The sequence below is a fragment of the Salvia miltiorrhiza genome, chromosome 8 (assembly GCF_028751815.1).
Source record: "Salvia miltiorrhiza cultivar Shanhuang (shh) chromosome 8, IMPLAD_Smil_shh, whole genome shotgun sequence".
NCBI lineage: Eukaryota > Viridiplantae > Streptophyta > Magnoliopsida > Lamiales > Lamiaceae > Salvia > Salvia miltiorrhiza.
In genome coordinates, this window is record NC_080394.1 from 5,558,114 (window position 1) to 5,577,974 (window position 19,861).

The 19,861-nt window shown below is 35.8% G+C and overlaps 4 protein-coding genes across 8 annotated transcripts; 2 read left to right on the forward strand and 2 right to left on the reverse strand.

The window, feature by feature from the left end:
• Nucleotides 1-82: 82 nt before the first annotated feature.
• On the reverse strand, nucleotides 83-2,007 carry LOC131000333 (probable E3 ubiquitin-protein ligase RHC1A). Its single transcript, XM_057926194.1, is given in 3 exon segments — nucleotides 83-1,137; nucleotides 1,139-1,338; nucleotides 1,753-2,007. Coding segments are annotated over 2 exon segments (969 nt in total). The 5' UTR covers nucleotides 1,271-1,338; nucleotides 1,753-2,007; the 3' UTR covers nucleotides 83-300.
• Nucleotides 2,008-5,482: 3,475 nt separating this feature from the next.
• Nucleotides 5,483-7,682, forward strand: LOC131000336 (elongation factor 1-beta 2). Its single transcript, XM_057926199.1, has 6 exons — nucleotides 5,483-5,708; nucleotides 5,834-5,953; nucleotides 6,148-6,214; nucleotides 6,712-6,826; nucleotides 7,123-7,236; nucleotides 7,340-7,682. Exons 1-6 carry the CDS (start codon nucleotides 5,623-5,625, stop codon nucleotides 7,501-7,503), a joined length of 666 nt encoding a protein of 221 aa, XP_057782182.1. The 5' UTR covers nucleotides 5,483-5,622; the 3' UTR covers nucleotides 7,504-7,682.
• A 153-nt stretch (nucleotides 7,683-7,835) lies between these two features.
• Nucleotides 7,836-12,814, reverse strand: LOC131000334 (ABSCISIC ACID-INSENSITIVE 5-like protein 6). 5 transcript variants are annotated; one of them, XR_009093713.1, is made up of 5 exons: nucleotides 12,557-12,800; nucleotides 11,504-12,250; nucleotides 11,332-11,403; nucleotides 8,493-8,688; nucleotides 7,836-8,102 (listed from the first exon to the last, which is right to left on the reverse strand). XR_009093713.1 is itself a non-coding variant. In XM_057926197.1 (4 exons), exons 2-4 carry the CDS (start codon nucleotides 12,161-12,163, stop codon nucleotides 8,028-8,030), a joined length of 807 nt encoding a protein of 268 aa, XP_057782180.1. In that variant the 5' UTR covers nucleotides 12,164-12,250; nucleotides 12,557-12,814; the 3' UTR covers nucleotides 7,836-8,027. The 5 variants fall into 5 exon arrangements, 4 of the variants coding, with proteins under 4 accessions (XP_057782180.1, XP_057782181.1, XP_057782179.1 ...); XM_057926197.1 differs by lacking the exon at nucleotides 8,493-8,688 and having other exon boundaries at nucleotides 12,557-12,814; XM_057926198.1 differs by having other exon boundaries at nucleotides 7,836-8,688.
• Nucleotides 12,815-18,243: 5,429 nt separating this feature from the next.
• LOC131000337 (zinc finger protein ZAT4-like) lies at nucleotides 18,244-19,529 on the forward strand. The gene has a single exon (XM_057926201.1). The coding sequence runs from the start codon at nucleotides 18,427-18,429 to the stop codon at nucleotides 19,411-19,413; it is 987 nt and encodes a 328-aa protein (XP_057782184.1). The 5' UTR covers nucleotides 18,244-18,426; the 3' UTR covers nucleotides 19,414-19,529.
• Nucleotides 19,530-19,861: the final 332 nt, after the last annotated feature.

The window sequence follows — 19,861 nt, forward strand, 5'->3', positions numbered from 1 at the left end:
GCTCACAACTAAAATCGAACGAGTACTTGTCACATTGAGCACAAAACTCCGAGAGAGATACGTGGAAAAATGGAGACACAAGTTTTTAAGGACAATATGGGGTTGATCTTTTCACAAGTGGTGTAAGTTTAGCATACAAGCGGGGAAATCGTTTAAACTCCAAAAGATTTACCAAGAAGATTTAACAACCAGAAACCGTAACCCAGACTTTTTGAGGCACACAACAACAAACATGATTGAGAAACAAATAAAAGAGGGAGTATTGAAGAAGAAGAAGAATACGCAGCTTCAGATGCAAAATCAATAGTCAAAAGGCCACCGTGTCCTGCTATGCTCCTCATTCGGAGCTGCTGCACTGTTTCCTTCGTTTCCTGATTGGCGTTGAGTGTTTTGACTCGATGAGTTTGAAGGCCATAGGAATGAAAATGGATTCCACCTCCCCTGACTCTGAGAATTACTGTCCCTTCTGCTGGTGCTGGTGCTGCTGCCTCCGCCACCTCCACCACTACTGCTTGTGTTCATTGCTCTCTGACTCCAGTTAGAGCGAGCATTTCCAGAACCTAGCGAAGGCAGCTCAACACGACAAACGGGGCATGAATTATGTTCGACTAGCCAAGGCACAATACAGTCTGAGTGGTAAATATGATCACATGGCATCTGTCTAGCTCTTGTGCCCAATTCAAACTTATCTTGACATACTGGGCAGTGAGCATCTGTATTTAGATGCCTTTGGGAAATCTTGATGGTAGGCATAGCATCAATTGCAGAACGAGGTGCTGGAGGCGGACCTCGCCTATCATTCATGCTCAGCTGCTCTATCAATTCCTGCAACCCATGCCCCATAAAGATATCACCAAAATCAGCTCGTCTTTGCCCCATTCCATGTCCATCACTGAAAAAGAAATCAAATGGATCGACAGCAACGGGAGATTGGCCATGGAATATCAATAATTGGCCAGGAGGCCTCGTACCAATACCCGCACTTCTTTCACTGAGCATGGCAGGTCGTCCCCTGACATCAAAGTTTGGGTCCCTTCCTATCATCCTATGCCTCATTAGGGCAGCAAAGGCATCCATAATACCAAATCTCGGATCTTGCGAAGGAGCCATAAAACCTAGTCCAGAACCATCACCAGGAGTGAGCACCCATAACTTCGGGCAGCTCCTGTATAAAGCCTCCATCACAGTAGGGGCAGACCAAGTTACGGCCTTGAGGTCGTACAGGCTGACTGCACTGGTAGCACCAATGAGTGTTTCCACCACTTGACATGCTTTCTCGGCTTTTATAATCTTAAACAAGAAGTCTGCGCCACAATCTCTAACCCTCCGCACGATTTCCTGCATCCACACGTCTATGATTTAACCATAACACAGAGACGACTAGAGTTCACAAGCTAGGGTGAAAATAAATCAACTAGCCAAGTTTTGAAGCAGTTCTAGCAAATCAACAATTTGATACAAATAACTAATATGAGATCTCCCAATGCAGCCCGGACCATATTCAATTAATTATCTAGGGTTCAGTTCGGCTAGTTCATCGTGTACATTTCACGGTTAGATCTGCCCACAAAAGATAGAGACCCAGAATATGTATAAGCAAGTTACCAGTATGCATAAAACTCTATGCTGATTTCAGAGACTAACAAAAATTAGACTGCGAATTCGGCAACGCAAAACAAAAACCTAGGCAACGAAAAACTATGATCATTAATTATAACGCAATAAATTTGAGTAAGTTCCCGAGTAAATTACAGCAATCCAGCATCAGTAACCCTAAGTTCCCCACAATAACTGCATACATCATTTTTCTTTCCTTTCTTCCAGGAAAAGCCTCACACAACTAATTCCTCTTCAAATAACAAGAACCATCTGAATCACGAACCGACATACAACACGCCTAACAATTCCACCAACAACGAAAGAAAAATAAAATAAAATCCAAGTACGAAGCAAACAAAGTCGTAAAAGTGAAAGCGATTAATCAACTAAAAAAATGAATTTGGGGGTTGCAGCAGGAGTTACCAGAGGAGATGAGAGAGAGAGTAAAAGTGGAAAGAGGAAGAGGAAGCGAAATGGTGGAGGATTGGAATTTTGCGGTTGTAGAAATTACGGTGAATTTTGGTGGTATCCTAAATTGCGCCTGATGCGCTCTACGCACGTACCTGGTCAACTCAGGTGACTTTGTTTCGAGACACTGTAGCATCTCGCGTTTATTTCATCACACCACGCTTACCATGATTTTCTTTTGCACACAAATTGAAATAATGAATTTTGATATATATATATATATATGTGTGTGTATAATTTTTAATAAAGAGTATAAAAGTATAAAATTTTATTTTAATATCTAAATTAAATATACACAATTAATCAAGTATACTTGATACGTGTCCAATCTTTTATCTAAAATTCAAAGAGATGACAAGGTCTCGTTTTGATTGGAATTAAATTATGGTTGATATGTGTCCAATTTTTTTTATTTTTTATTTTTTAATTTTTATCTAAAATTGAAAGAGATCACAAGGTCTCATTTTGATTGAAATCAGATCACGCTCGATCGAAATAATTGATTTAAGAATATTTTTTTTTTGAATTATGAATATCTCATGATCACTGTTATACTCGGTCTTAGGAATTAGGATATTGCCACAATTAATATGGCCCAACAATTACTTTTTTTATCATATGAAAAGGCCATTGGCCTTTCCATTTGTATTAAATGTTTATTTTTTCCTTTCATAGATTGTACTATGTATTTCAAATTTTATATAGTGTTTATAATTGAGGGTTAATATAGAAACAATCTACTCAAATGGTCATAATGAGGAACAAAAATTAATTTTTGGCTTCTAATATTAAGACATCAAAATCTGGTTATTAATTAGGCGGTATGCCTAATTTGCCCTTTTTACCCATCGCACTTGTTTTCCTGATCGTTTTTATATTACGTCTGAATCCTTGAGTTTTAGCTTTTGGTGTCAAAATCGCAGTGGATTGATCGCACGCAGATGGCCACCTTGCTCGGCTGGCTCATCTCCATTTCTTTTGCTGATTGCTGCTGACTAATAATAAATCAAATCAAATCGAATCACAGAGCCAAAGATCGTGTGCTTGCAATTCCAATTACTGTTTTACATTTGTTGGTGTTGAATCAAGTGAGAGGTAGGCGACAATGGACAGAGGGCTCCCGCATCGAGCGACTGCGACTGCTGGCGGCCCCGCGGAGCTCGAGGAAGCAGGAGCGATTGCTGGGGCTCTGTGTCAGTGATGATTGATTTTTTTTTTTTAATTGTGCTTTCTCTCTCTCTCTCTATCTCTTTTCCGCGTCGATGAAGTTTTGGTATGAGATTTTGTTTGCTTTTTACTTTTTTGTTTGTTTCATGTATTTTATCTTCTTCACATCACAATTTCTTCATTCTATTGCTGTTGTTTCTGTATTTGTACTGCAAGTATGACACTTATAACACTATTAGTGCCATAAGTGCCAAAAAGATCATTTTAAACTACTTCCTCGTAGGGTTTAGATATTTCATTTATGGTTTAAATGATCCTATTTAGGATTTTTTTTGTTTGTTTCATGTGCTTCATCCTTCTTCACATCATGATTTCTTAATTCTATTGTTGTTGTTTCTATATTTGTGTTGCACGTATTAGTGCCATAAGTGCCAGGAGGACCATTTTACTTGGTTTTATTTTGGATTTTCGTTGGCACTTATGTCACTATTAATGTCATAAGTGTCAAGATTTTACTTGGTTTTATTTTGGATTTTCCTAGGCACTTAAGGACACTATTAGTGCCAAGTGCCCATATTTTACTTGATTTTATTTTGGATTTCCGTTGACACTTATGGCACTATTAGTGCCATAAGTGCCAAAAAGACCATTTCACTTGGTTTTATTTTGGATTTTCCGTTGGCACTTATGCACTAATAGTGCCAAAAGTGCTAACAGAAATTCAAAATAAAATCAAGTAAAATCTTGGCACTTAAGGGTAAAAACGTCCGAAATCAATAAAAATTGACCAAATTTTATGTTTTTTCAATGAATAGCCATAAATTGTGTTTTATGCTTCATTTTAGCTATTTCAAAATTTTACTCTATAATATATGTATTATTTATTAAGATTAATTAGAAATATAAATATCCTAAAAATATCGATCATTTCTATAATTTAAAATAGCTTGCTTGATTTATACATATCAAGAGTTGGAATTACATAAATCATTGTGGTGAATATAAAAACAGTTAAACTTTAATCATATACTATGAGATAGTATATTGACACATCAAACTCAACTAATGTAATATTATACTATACAGATAGTTGTCTAGATAATTTAATACTAATACAATAACAGTAATTATAGGATCTTTATACATGGTAACAAGGATGATTCATTTAATTTATTTTTAAATAAAAAGAAATTTAATTATTTTACTGTATTATTCATATTATAGCCTATCTTTTAAATAATTACAAAAGAATGAAAGAAATAACTACAAAACAAAAAATACAATAACATAATAAAATCCTTTTTCAAAATTTTTTCATTTTGAAAAAAATACTCCTATTTTTTTTATGTTAACTAATTTATGGCTAATAATAATAATGAGTAAAATTTGGAAGTAGATAAAATGAAGCATAAAACACCATTTATGGCCACCCATTGGAAAAATATACAATTTGGTCATTTTTAACGATTTTGGACGTTTTTACCCATAATGAGGCGGATCGGATAGGATTAGGCACGCATGTCGCATGTCGGGTCGGGTTAGACACTTATGACACTATTAGTGCTATAAGTGCCAAGATTTTACTTGATTTTATTTTGAATTTCCGTTGGCACTTATGACACTAATAGTGCCATACGTGCAGCATAAATACAGAAACAACAGCAATAGAATGAATAAATCACGATGTGAAGAAGATGAAGCACATGAAACAAACAAAAAATTCAAAATGGATCATCTAAACCCTAAATGGATAATGTAAACTCTAAATGGAACATCTAAACCCTACGGGGAAGTGTTTAAAATGGTCATTTTGGCACTTATGGCACTATTAGTGTCATAAGCAGTGCCATAAATGACAACGAAAGTGTCATACGTGTAGCGGGCGCTGGCTTTTTCTCGCGAGCGCACAACTCACCCATAAACTTCAAGCGGCCGCGCTATTCACCCACTAGCACCCCGCAAGCGCTCAAAGTCCCCCGCGACCGAGCTAAAAAGGGTATATTAGGCATATCGCCTAATTAATGGTCAGATTTTGACTATATTGTTACTAATAATAATGTGACTGTACAATATCACTCTAAAATATTAATAGAATTACACATAGCAATCGAATCTGAGCTCGAATTCAAATATTTGATCAATGAATTCATCATCATTTTCATTTTTTTGTATCGTTTAAAACTTACTAATTACTAGAAGTAGAATTAATTGCAATAAAAAGGAACAAATAAAAGAATATACCCCTCATTCAATTTATCGGTCTAGGGTTTTTTCAGTAGCGCATATAAAATCTCGCCCCTCTACTCTCACTCCCTCTCTTCACTCTCTACTCGCATCTACAGAGCTTCTCCCTCTGCATCTTTCTCTTCCCTCTCTCCCAAATCGAATATGGCGGTTACCTTCTCGGATCTGCACACAGAATCCGGCCTCAAGGCCCTCGACGCCTTCCTCTCCGGCAAGTCATACATCTCTGGGTAACACGCTTCTTCACATTCTCCTTTCAATTCTACGATTTGGCACTGTTCAATTCTGCCACAATTAATCCCGCAATTGCGCGGTTCTAATTAATCCTAGTGTGAATTTTCTATTGGGATTTCAGGAGTCAGTTGACGAAAGACGATGTTAAAGTTTACGCCGCCATTTCGGGAAAGCCGAGTGCCGATCTTTACCCTAATGCCTGCAAGTGGTACGAAGCTGTTTCCGCGAAGCTAGCATCCAGGTGTGTTTTGTTACTTGACATATTTGTTAGCTCGAATTTTCTATTTCCGTTCGTGCTGCTTAGTTGCTGATTGATCTATTTCTGTTATGTCGACAATTTGCTTTATACTATCTCTTACTTTCGTGTGTATGGTTATAATAATGTTTGTGATTCATTGTGTACGTAATGCTGACTTGCTGTTTGTTATGGTGTAGCTTCCCTGGCAAAGCTGTTGGAGTAAAGATCGGAGGCCAAGCTGCCGTAGCAGCTGTTGAAGCTAAGGTAGTGCTGTTTTAAATTTAAATCATGTACGATCTGCATAAAAAATTTGCTACTCGTTTCAATGGCATTTATTTTAATTAATTGTGCAAATGTGACATTTTGATGAGTATCAATTGCTTGACCTGAATGTGCACAATCCCCTCCTTTCCGTATGGTGTCTTTCAGTTCTCTTTCTTGCAATTCATGCAGCAAGAAGTTTTTGGGTTGTTACTTGCAGCCACAGAGGAGCTGTAGTATGTATGTTTAGATTTTTGTATCAATATTTTCAATTCAGATTGCCAAGACATTGTAGGTGACAGTAGGAAACTTTTGGAATTGGTATTGTCAAGACAACGTGGTTTACCCTTTTGGGGTCTTCTTAGGTTTTATGGATAGTCCTGGCTCTATATATCAGTGGCTTGGAGTTGATTGGATGGTGCATTCTCATGCTTGATAATTTTGTAGTATCTGTTATTGACTGGATGGATAATAACCGTAGTTAAATTCATTTCATCCAGGAGGAAGCTGCCGATGATGATGATGATCTTGATCTCTTTGGCGATGAGACAGAGGAGGAAAAGAAGGCTGCAGAAGCGAGGGAAGCAGCCAAGGCACCTGCTAAGAAGAAAGAAAGTGAGTCTTTAACAATGAACCGTTACACTGTAACATCTTAATCTTTAGGTCTGTTGAGCAAAAAGCTACTTTTATACGGCGTTGGCTCTTTTAAGTCATTTATCTGCATTATCTGCCTGCCACTGTCATTTTAAAATTTGCTTCAGCCTTCACAGGGCATGGCTAAAAGCTATCTCAAGATTAGAATTTCCAGATTGATTGATCTGCATCTATATATGTTTGTACAACTATCCTTGTGTTTCTTTATTCTGTGTTCATTGTGATTCTAAGGTGTCCTGGTTGTGTTTGCCTTGCAGGTGGGAAGTCATCTGTTCTCATGGATATTAAGCCCTGGGATGACGAGACAGACATGAAGAAGCTTGAAGAATGTGTTCGAAGCATTGAGATGCCAGGACTCTTCTGGGGAGCATGTATGATATCTTCTGTGGCAATCTTGTCTTCTCTTCTTTTCATATACTTCTATTTATTATTGCATTTCTGAATTCTCACGGTGTATGACTTTTCCATATGCAGCCAAATTGGTCCCAGTTGGTTATGGGATTAAGAAGCTCCAGATCATGCTTACCATTATTGATGATCTAGTCTCTGTTGACACTATGATAGAGGAGCAGCTCACTGTGGAGCCTTGCAACGAATACATCCAAAGTTGCGACATTGTTGCCTTCAACAAGATTTGAGGCCAACCTGCTTCCAAGCCTTGTCCGGCGATAATTTTGTTATTCACTAGCACTTTTTTGCTTGTTTTGGTTTATACTACCTTCATTGTTACTAAGAGGGATGTGTTCTCTGAAGGGAAGAGGAATTGATGCTTTAAAACACTCCATTTGCGGATTTGATTTGGTGGTGTTTGATGAAATTTGCTGTTGTTCCTTTTGATTCTGCTGCAGTCGTAGTCTATAACTTGAAACTCTACTGATATTAAATATTTTTATGACCACGACTGTTGTGAAAAGAATGGTAGTTTGTGATGAGGGTTAAATATATTTAGGGACCAAGCATCAAACTGGACTTTTGACTCTTAACCACAGCTAAATAATTTAATAACAAAACTTCATATCAAATATACATTTGGGCTCTGTTTTTACGGTAATTTCTTTCTAATAAGCATCTCGGTCCTCACCTCCTACACATTTTTACATACTGCAGTAACACATGTATAGGCTCCATTCAGCAGAGCTACAAAAACTATGTCGACGTAGTATTAGAACGAAGAAGTTCTTCGCAGCTGGTACCTTACTGTGCAGGCTGCTTCGCACGAGGCTATCTGTTCGAATTCCTGCAACACGCGTAGACAAAATTAAGTTGTGTAATTTCTTGAAACTAAGAAAGATTAACGGCACACAAACACAAATATGGAACAATTGTACTCATTATATGATTATCATGAAGTAGATACAGTGTCTAAATTTAAGAATAGGCACATTTTTGTCATCAGGCAAGAGCAACATGAATGATATGTTTCATGATTCTGACCACACCGGCTTCAAATTTCATAACAAATAGACATAAAACAGCATGAGAAATTTACACAACTAAAGTGCAAGGAAATCTCGAACCAGTTTTTATCACTCAACAGAATATAGTTCGAAAATAAGATTAATAAAGAAAAAGGGAGATCCAAATAGCTGTTAATATGATGTTAAAGCATGACTTATGATGGCTTAACTCGAAAGAACATAGCTGATAAGTTATGCACGGACGAAACTCAGTTCTTTCCAGTTTGAAGCTGTTAACTTATTGCAGCATTCGCAGCACAAGTTGAGTTGAAGAACAAGAAAGCTTTTAGCTTATTTTGCATGATTTAAGAGAAGCTGCTGGCAGAGAACAATATGAAGGGAAGAACTCCTCGAGGTGCTTTCCACCTGAGAAGTTAAGGAAGAACAAACTAATAGGACTAGTTACAAGAGACCTCAAGTTTTATAGATATTAGCCAATCAGCCAGCTAACTTTGCATGACTATGCCACACAATACAGAACAATAAGATAATTCATGTAAGAATTAAGAAAGAGACTATGCTGCTTTCCACTTGGAAGTTGTTAATTTGTTGTGGATCAATGTCCCATGAAAAGTATAACTATCGAACAAACTCCATTATTGTGTTTTCGCACCAAGATATATTTGAAGGTAGAATAAGCTAGCACAACGAGTTAAAACTTAAAAGAGAAATCTGAATTCTTTAGAGAGCACTGGGCCACAAATTTGCAAGTTTATGTCAAAATGACAAAATAAAAGCTCACAATCCACACGTTGAAGAAAATATATCATTATACCATTTTTACAGTCACGAAAAATCTACAGTTCGTCCCCAAGGGGACACCAAGCGGTGCGACCTCCTGTGTGTAAACAGTGAGGTCCCGGGTTCAAACCCCACTGCTCCCCCTCCCCAACTCCCCCAAGTCACAAAAAAAAATGTACAGTTCAATCATATCACAGGTTATTCAGTAGCTTATGAAAAATTCAAAAATAGATTCACCTTCGAAGTCTATTTAGATGCCTGAAATCCATCGTACTTACAAGTGTGAAATGTTGAAGTAGTTAAAAGTGCAACTTTGAACTGTATGGATAGAAGCCATAGATCATCCTATCTGACATTTCCTAGTAAGTTTACACATCAATTTTCGATACATATTGGCTAAGATTAAGGTTCTTTTGACTCCTATCTTCTGCAAAATCTTAGATTCCGTCACCAGTCCCTGATTCCAGGCTGATTTGGATAGTTACGCATAGAGCTGGGGAAATATACCGAAAATTCGGTATGGTCATACCGTACCGGAAAATACCGTAAAATACCGAACTTAAGGTATACCGGATTTTTTGATAAGGTATGATACCGTACCGAAGATTTTCGGTAAGGTAAAGGTATAGATTCTCCAGACTAAGGTATACCGTAGCTAAAGGTAAGATAAAGGTATGAAATTTTTCCATACCGAAGGTAAAAGTAAGGTATAAGGTATGACGAATTTAGGAAGGCATACTGTACCATCCCACCCCTAGTTATGCAACCCATGCTTCCTTCACCTATAGAAGGAGGCTTATATATTGAAATTCCCCCAAGTCCTCCTTACAACCGATCACCAACTTCTGTTCAAACTCAACATATTTTCTTCTTGAGCCTTTCCTCTTCAAGTAACCAACTCTTCTTTCATCTTATATGTGTTGCTGCAACTAGACATCACTACATGCAAAGTTCCTGATATCTACCCTTCTGTAAGTTTAATGTGAATCTTCGACGATTTTCAAATGTGACATAAGTTGATGAACCCACTAATGAATCTCTTCCCCCCCCCCCCCCCCCACACACCAAGATCCTTTGCTTCTCTTTAATGTTTTAGTGTTAAGATGTTCATTTCTTGTAATTACATTCACTTTCCACCATACATGAATGGTTCGTTTGAAATATTGAATGAATCATCATAAGTGATGCCAATTCATAACCATATTCCCTACAGATTTCAAGATGTGAGGAACAAAAGACATATTTCTGCTAGATTCCTCACTTAACGCCAATTAAAGAGAAGATACCGGAGTGTGGTTTACAATACACTTAGTTAACTGAAAGCTAGATTCTGAGAAGTGTATGATTAACCTTGCTAAGTTTTCTTGTTTTAATTTTTTCTGCTTTATATGGTTTTCCATCATATCCATTCTTCCAATAGAATTCTTAACTACCATTTCTTTAATTATAATTCTTAAGATAACAAGACTATCCACTTGAGGCTATCCATTCCAACTTTATTTTTCTTTATTTACTCGAGATTTCTATTTTGCATAACATTCTCAAGCTTTCTATTTTTCATGACGCAGAGCACAGAATTCATACTTTAACAGAAGTTAATATGCAGCACTTTGACAAAGGACTACAAAATGGGTAGATGCTGAGGTGAAGAACCTTTGCAGCTTCATAATCAAATTAATTGGAATATATCTACAAGTTCATGCAACTAAAAACTCGTGTAGAGAATCTCCGAGAAAAAGTATATAGTTTGGGTTCTTTCTAGTTTCTACATCCAGCCCATTAGCGTGACTAAGGTATTCACACCTTCTTTACCAACTGGTATTTATACTCAAGGCATGTATCATGTATCCTGGTGGTTTCATGTGCATACTCTATCTATTCTATAACATTTAAGGTAAAATTTTATGTTTAGTAACTCAACATCCTTCATCATTGTTTTATCACATAAAATTATGAATCCAACTGTCTGATAACTTTTACCTAGTGCAGTACATCTTTGTGGCCTCTGATACATGTACTTTTCTATAACTTTTTAATCAAAACTTGATTTGTAGCTGGTTGAAGTCCATTACCTCAAATGGAAAACTTCATCACCCAAAACAAGAATTCAACAGGAAAAGAGGCAGAGTTGTTAGCCAGTTAAGATTGAATCACTCAATTCTACCCCAAAATCAGATTCATTAACATTGCATTCATTGTCCAATATATTACCAGCATGCACCATGGAAATGCATTTATCAAAGAAGGATACAAATAGGTATTACTTGCCTTTTCCTTCTTAAGCTTTGAATTTTCTTCTTCAAGTCGTGAGACCTTGGTCACCAACTCATTGTGGTAGGCCTGTGAATGCTATACGAGTTAACATCCCAATGCCAATGTATTCAAAATGCACCAGCAGCAAGCAACGTAATACAACAAGCAAAACAAATTCAAGTCTTGCCTGTTTCCTTGCACGTGAGCGTGCAGCGGACTCCCTGTTCTTGATTTTTCGTCTTAGCCTCCTCTCAATGGTCTTCTCAAGATCCCCAGACATCCTCTTCCGGCCAGGCAATGGCGTGTCTGACAACTCATCAATTGAAGGCGAAGGAGACAACAAGCCCATTTGAGATGAGAATTTATGGGACTTGAGTGCACTATCCAATGACATTACAGGTTCAATAGAAACACTGGGAGCATTGGACACATACATCCCCGCTTTCACCAAGAAATCCTCCAAAGTTGTCTCACCAAGGGTCTGGCTACGCAAGCCCTCCACATTACTCATCTTATATCCTAGCTGGATATCCCTCCACACCTCATTCACTGTCTTCCCGGTAAAAGCCCTAGCAAGCGACCAACTTGCTTGGCGCTGGAGCGACGCTGCAGGGGATGTTTCGACACTTTCCATTCCAGACGAGTGGCTAGAGTCCGTGGTCCACACTTTCTTGAGCAACTCGTCGAGGTTCATGCTTCCTAATGGCTTTGCCAAATTACCTAACAAGTGCCTCTCAACTTGGTCAAGAGTTAGGCCTAACCACGAGTTGCACCGTTGCAGCGGATGTTGTACATGAGATTGCTGCCCTCCACCACTCACATGAGAATTCATTGTCTGAATCCCCATTCACACTTTGTCTAAAACTACTACCAATTTCAAAACCTAATCAACTAAGTCTCAGATATCAACACACAATCCCTCACACCTCAAAACCTGAACATGGGTAGAAACACAAGATTGGAGCAACCATGCATCCAACGATCAAAAGTCAAGAAGGGAAAAACAAGAAAATCCAGTCATTAACAATACAATAATTTTAAATGTTGAGAGAAAAATGAAAACTGTTACTATTCTGAGTGAACACAAGTAGAGACGCCAATGATTTGTATTCAAGAAACAGGCAATTCTGCTTGGACAACAAAAAATTGTGCAGCAGCAGCATGTGTTGTGACTTGTGATAAAACAAGCGCAATTAGAGAAAGAGATAAAACAGTAATTGCAAATAAAAACAAAAATTACCTGGGAGCAGAGGAGGATCTGATGATCTGTTGCCGGAAAACAAGATTCGTTTTGTATTGTGTGGGCTTGTTGGAAGGATCCACGTGTTGGAATTGAAAATTTTGGTTTGAGGTGTCGGATTTGTGTAGATTAGTTTTTGGTTAATGCGAAAATGAGAAAAAAACGATGATTAGATTATTGTCCGGAAAAGATGCCGTTGCGGAAACGACAATATAATGCTTAGCCCAAAATGTGTCATCAAAATATCCAAGCCAACTCCACCACCCCCCACCCCAAAATAAATAAATATAACTATAAAAGGAAAAAGGAAATACATTTATAATTTAGATTATGCCCAATCCAACTTAATAGCTACCTTTGAAAATTAATTTGATTTGTTTAAGCGACTTTCGAAAATACATCATTTTTCAATCATTTTTATGTTAAAATCTATTCAAGTTGTCACATTAAAAATTATCTCTATTTAATTTTGAATTGTGCAGCTATAAGTGACATAATGTCATAAATAACAAAATTATCCCTTGAATTTATACATTCTTTTTAATTCATGTGTTCAGAAATTTTGGGTCACTTATAATGAAACATAGGGAGTAATATACATTTATGGCTTGTTTGCTTACAAATATGATAATGCTTTATGGTTTGGTTAAATCTATTAATATAAAAAGTGAGATTGATATAAAATATAGATTGTTTATTATATCTCTATTGTATATTTTATATTAAGGGTAATTTTATAAATGAAATATTATATATTTATATTTATATTTATGAGAATATATTAATTCATTATATTTATATTACACTAAATCTATTTAATATATAGAGCTATGTCTACTTTCATATTGTAAAATTAAAATCTAACTTATAAAATAAAAATATTAAAAAATGGCTAGTTTTTGAGAAAAAGTACAAAATTACCTTTAACATTAAAATATAAAAATTTAGTCATTCATCCAAAAGTCATAAAAAAAATACTGCCCCCTACCCTGCTCCACCCCCTCCTCCCGACCACTCACCCCCAGGCCAAAAATAAAATTCTTTTTTTACTCCTCTGCCCCACCCCCCACCCGACAATCCACTCCCAAGCCAAAAAAAAAAAATTCACCCCCAAGCCATTTTTTTTACTTCTCCACATCTTGCTCCCCCCCAACCCCCGACCACCCACCCCCAAGTCAATTTTTTTTTTTTTACTTCTCCACCCCTCAAGCCAATTTTTTTTTAATTACTTCAACACCCCTATGAAATTATAATATTTTTGAATTCACAATTAGATCTATGAATTTATAATTTAATGTTCTTGAATTCACAACCAAATCTATGATATATTCTTGAATTCACGACCAAATCTATGAATTCACAACTTAATATTCTTGAATTCACAACCAGATATGTGAATTCACAACCAAAATACATTTTGACTTTAGTTGTGAATTCAAACTTTAAAAACTCAAATTCACAACTACTTGAATTCACAACCAAAATAAATTCCAATTGTGAATTCGACTGGTTGTGAATTCGATTGGTTGTGAAATCACAACCAAAGAATTCTGGTTGTGAAATGCGTGAATTTTTAAAGGGGTGATGTTTAAAGGGTACAATGGTAACAATGACCAGTGGAAAATTTTTAATTTTAATAAAACAAATGGGCTATTTTCAAAATCTACTCTAATATATATACATATATGTAGCTATTTGATAAGACTTTTAAATAAATATATCTCTATTCAATAAAATATATTTTGAAGAATATATATATATTGATGCATTAGATGTACATTTGTTTTCAACGAATTCATTAGATGTACATTAAAATTCTATTTGATTTCATTATTTATACTGCTATATATTTAAAAGAATAGATTGATATATATATATATAACTTTACTTTTCTACTAAGGGTGTGTTCTTTTTGATGGAAAATAGTGGAATACATATACTTTCCCCTCTTTTTCACTCTTTTCATAAGTTCTCTTTGTTGGAAAAATTTTCTCGGGTAGAAAATAAAATTTTCCCGAGCAGCCCCTTTTTCCCACCTTTTCACTCCAATTCATGATAATATTATTACAAGTTGTAGGTGTGATACATTTTCTCATATTGTATATTTTTATTATCTTTCAATTTTATACCATCAAAATTCATCTATCTATATTTCTCCTTCTCTATATTCCTTCTCTCTCTCCACGCTCTTTCTATATCTTTTCTCTCTCTTCATAGTATTTTCATACTATAATTTTCACCAAAGAGAACAGGAAATAAAAAAGTGGGACCACTACAATGTGATAAAATTTTCTCATGATAAACTTACAACTAAAGAGAACACACCCCCCCAAAAAAAGAATTAGAACCCAAAAATACTATAATAATATATTAATTCATTAAATATACACTAAAATTTTATATGATTTTATCTTCCATCGCGACATTAATTACAAATATATCTTCAATGTTATATTAACCATTAAAAGAACAATTTTTATACATTTTTTATTTTGATATTAATTATCATATATTGTGAAATTTATTACAATTATTCAACTCTAACTATTTATTAATATGAAGCTTATGAATTGTGTGCAACGAACACACTCTTTGCTAGAGATAGCACTTACAGTTTGACTACCTAAAACTCTTCCGTCAAAATAAGACTCGAAGCAATCGTTCCACATTTACAACAGGAAAATTACTCGAAATGATTATAGTAATATTAGCTCGGTAAAATCACACTTTCAAATCGTACGTAGTCACTTGTGTAATGTTGGTTGAGAACATACTTCTTGAAAATAGAACAAATCGTTCCACTAACTTGGACCGTGATTGACCTCTCTTTCACTCAAACGTGGATCAATAACAAAAGAATAAGAAAAAGTAAAATAAAAAAAAATATTTACATTTATTTTTGGAGATTCAAAATCTAGCTTCCAAAAAGACTCTCGAAAGTCGAAATGGTAGCTGATGAAATCTAAAAATATTGATAGCAAAATGTTATCAATATTTCATACGATATTACTGGAGTCAATATTGATAGTGTTTATAAAAATATTGATAGCAAAATGTTATCAATATTTCATACGATATTACTGTAGTCAATATTGACTTTAACACTATCGTAAATCTGACCATCACATGCAAGATAACAATGAAAGCTTCAAAAATCCTTAATTGCAATTTTTAATATATAAACGTAAGATAGATGTCTAAATATTCTCTCATCAGATCCAAATTTGTGCAACAAATTAGAAGTGTAAATTTTGAGACACTATTGAAGGGTTTTAAAAACCTGAGTCTAATTTACAACAAAAACTAAAGATTGGGATTCAAATTGCGATAATCTCCATTTGAAAATAATTAATATGTTCTCTTCCACACTATTTGATTGCGATAAAACTCAAGACCTCTCACTAAGAAGAGAAGAGTTGTGTACCTCAATTTTGCCACTTGAGCTAAGCCTTTAGCATTTTCACTTAATCTTCTTATATCCTTAAATTTGCTATATATTGGTTCCGGTAATTCAAATAAGAGATCCAAAGAAAAAAGGGAAAAAGTTAGAGTGCATCTAAGCCGATCGATACGTTGTTTTAGCAAAGGCAAGATACATCTTCAAATCCCTATACTTTTACTTTTTGTTTCACTAGTACATCCGTTCGTGCGATACACGGAAAACATCGAGATTAGACGATATATTTGAAAATGTAAATTTCAACTTTGTATAAAGTATAATGATAATTATAGTTATTAAATAATTTTAATAATTATTCGATTACGAAAATTAGCCTTAGGCATTATTGTTATAAAGTAATATGTGTCATAATAATATAAATATTTTTATACACAAACATAAATTTTTAATGAAGATATAAAATAAAATATTTTAGATTTTAAATTTTTCATAACTTAATCATCTTAAATTTATTTTTGATGATTTTTATGCTATATATTAAATTCAAGATATATATTAAATATTTTTTCATGAATCAAATTTGACAATATTTAAAAAAGAATTAAAATATAAAAAAGAAAAAGAAAAAAATAATAGAAAAATTAGTAGAAGAAGAGAGGAAAAAAGAGGGAAAATTGGAGGAAAGAAACTCCTCTTTTATATATTATATAGATAGATATAGATTAGATCCCCGTACATTTTTTTTAAAATAGATCCTTGTATTTTTTAATTTTAATTTCAATCGATCCTTATTTAACGGAATGGTTAAGTTTTCCATTATCTACAAAATAAATTTCCACATATATTATCCTAGTTATTGTTTTTTTCTTTTAATAAGTAATGAATTTTCCTCTTCCTCCCTCTTCTTCGTTCATCGTCATATTCTAAAACACACATATTAGTGTGAGTTACAATTTCGTAGTGGTCTGAGTCTTGAGGGAATTGTGGCAGCAGTAGAGGCTAGCTAGGTGAGACAGAGGTGGGCATTGGCCATCACCATTTTAACCCCATGTCAAATTAATTGATCACCAAAAATGGAGTTGGATTTTCAAATTCTAATTTGGTTGAATTTGAGCGTAGACAAGAGTTTGTACCGTTTGATTTCCCTTGGAGACAATATTATTGTCTGTTAACCACACATAAAATTAGATGCTTAACACATATTAATACAATTGTGGTTCATAAAATATTAGGACCATATGCAGACCTACCTATAACTCACAATACACATATCTAAGAATGCACATATTAGCAAAATCCAAGGAAAAAGCTCCTTACCTCTATGGAAATTAATCTATATGGAAATATGGCCAAATCCACAAAAAAGATTTGCATTATCTTGAAATGTATAGTGATAACTTACCATATGAGAAAAATTTTAGATCAAAGGTAAATCATCAAGTACTGACAATAGTTATTAAAAAAAAAAATCTTTTAGGAGAGGCAATAGGTATAAAAATAATATTAAGAATAATTATTGGTTCTTCGTAAATTAAGCTATTATAGTTTCATCAAAACTTGGGAGAAAAAAAACACGCGAAATTAATTAAAAACACGCACACGCACACGCACGGCTCTAAAAAAAATTCCTCCACAATCAAACATAAACAAATTAACATAAAACACCCTCAATAAATATATATTCTGTTTTAAAATAATTGGACACACATAAAAATTTTATATCTGGAAAAAGTAATTAAAGATCTTTACGAGTTATTGCATTATAAGTCTTTTCCTATTCCAACTTCACAAACAGTTAAGAAAAGAAAAAAAGATAATGCCAAATAACAGAAGCTGGACTGATGTTGATCAGCTAAGATCCTATGATTCTATATAAATTTTATACTTATATAAATTATAACGAAAATATGTAATTAATACTAGCCATCCTTAATAAAATTAAATTAGTAGAGATACATATAGAGAGAGATGAGTATAAGAGTAGAGTTGAAGTTTATCTAATTGAATTGAAAAGAATCGTTACTGGTTGTTGCTCTTCCCATCCTCTTTCTTTTGTCGTTTGATTTCCTAAAGGAAACACACCTCTTCTCTTCTGCAAATCAATTTATTAATTTCAACACTTACCATATTTACTTACTCACTCACTGCCCTTCTATCTTCTAATTCCAATACTAATAGCTAGTTAGGGTTTTCTATTTCTTTTCTTTTCTTTTTCTTTTTTTAATCTCAATTTCAAATCCCATACAATCTCGTCTAACACTACTAACTTGTTCGAATCCCACACAATCTCTTCTACCCAAAATTAATTAATTCTTCAAAAAATAAAAAAATAAAATATCTCCGATCCTTTTAAATTTAAAGATCTTGACGCATATCAACACATTCCTTATTTCTCTGCGCGTGCCTCTTTTTCCCACAATTCCCTCTCTTGATTGATTGAATTCCTAATTCCAAATTCCAAATTCCAAGCATGGAGCAGAAAGACGGCGATAATCCGGTGGGAGAAGACGAGGCGGGTGGATCGGAGAAGGGGAGATCAATTCCGGTGATCAAGATCAGAATCCCAAAGAAGGCGGCGGCGGCGGCGGAGGAGGATCAGGAAGAAGAGGCGAGGAGCCATTACTGCAAGGAATGCAACAAGAGCTTCAACTCCGGCAAGGCGCTGGGCGGCCACATGAGCAGCGCCCACGTCCAAGCTAACAACTTGAAGAAGCAGATGAGCGCCTCCAATTCCAAGAGGAAATCGCCGTCGTCTTCCTCCTCCGCCACCGCCGCCGCCTGTGGGATCTGCGCTAGGGTTTTCCAGTCGAGGAAATCGCTCTTCGGCCACATGCGGTGCCACCCGGACCGCCTGTGGCGCGGGATGGAGCCGCCGCCGGAGATGAAGATCAACTCCTCCGAGGACGACGAGGACGACATTCTCAACGACCACGAATTAGGGTTTTTCAATCTCAAGGGGTGGCCCACCTCCAAGAGGGGCCGCGCCCCGGTCTCCTCCTCCAGCTCCGCCTCGACGCCGCTGGTGGCGGGGTTCCAGCTGATGAAGATGCTCAAGGACGACGACGGCGACGCCAAGAAGCCGGCGGCGGCGGCGGCGGAGGAGGAGAAGGAGCTGTACATGACGGCGATCGAGGTTCTGATGAGCGCGAAGAGAGAGCAGAGATCATCGGTGAATTCGAATTCGAATTCGGATTCGGAGAAGTACAAGTGCAGCGTATGCGGTAGGGTTTTCTCGACGCATCAGGCGCTGGGGGGGCACCGATCCAGCCACAACAAGTTCAAGATGACGATCTTCAACACCAATGCCTTCGATTCCGAGGCCTCCACCTCCACCGCCAACAATGCCGCCGCTGCTAATGGCGGTGGCGCCTTTCCGTTTGATCTCAACGTGGCGCCCGCCGACGACGATGACGACGACGATGAGAATGAGGATATGGTGGACTCCTCTCACTCATAGCTACTGTTTCTGGGTTTTTCTTCATGTTAGAATTATATTAAACCCATGCTTATGATAAATATTTCTAGTCTGTGTTTAATATTCTGCTGTTGTGTTTGATCTTCTATCATAAAATAGTAGCTGTTTTTAGAGATGATCGATGATTGTTGTTAATTAATTTTGTTCCATCTTTAATTTCTTGAGTTATACAGTTGAAGCTTAAGACAGTAGTAGTGTATGTCTTGGCTCAATTGGGTTCAAATCAAATGGAGATTTGTACAAGATCTCAACGCTGCTTAAGCTATAACCAAATCTTAACTAATTAACAAGATTTTTTTTTTTACCCGAGATGATAATTAATTATTATAATTAAGATATGAATGTTGATAAACAAAATGCATGCGCAGCTGCAATATAATACTAAACCCTCAGTTGATAATTAACAGGTCGGTTTTGAGTTTTCTAGGGC

Coding starts and splice junctions, on each gene's coding strand:
- LOC131000336 (XM_057926199.1), top strand. CDS start 5,623: ATGGCGGTTACCTTCTCGGATCTGCACACAGAATCCGGCCTCAAGGCC. Junction 5,954..6,147: donor TCCGCGAAGCTAGCATCCAG/GTGTGTTTTGTT, acceptor GTTATGGTGTAG/CTTCCCTGGCAAAGCTGTTG. Junction 6,215..6,711: donor TAGCAGCTGTTGAAGCTAAG/GTAGTGCTGTTT, acceptor CATTTCATCCAG/GAGGAAGCTGCCGATGATGA.
- LOC131000334 (XM_057926195.1), bottom strand. CDS start 12,163: ATGGGGATTCAGACAATGAATTCTCATGTGAGTGGTGGAGGGCAGCAA. Junction 11,404..11,503: donor GCTCACGTGCAAGGAAACAG/GCAAGACTTGAA, acceptor TAGCATTCACAG/GCCTACCACAATGAGTTGGT.
- LOC131000337 (XM_057926201.1), top strand. CDS start 18,427: ATGGAGCAGAAAGACGGCGATAATCCGGTGGGAGAAGACGAGGCGGGT.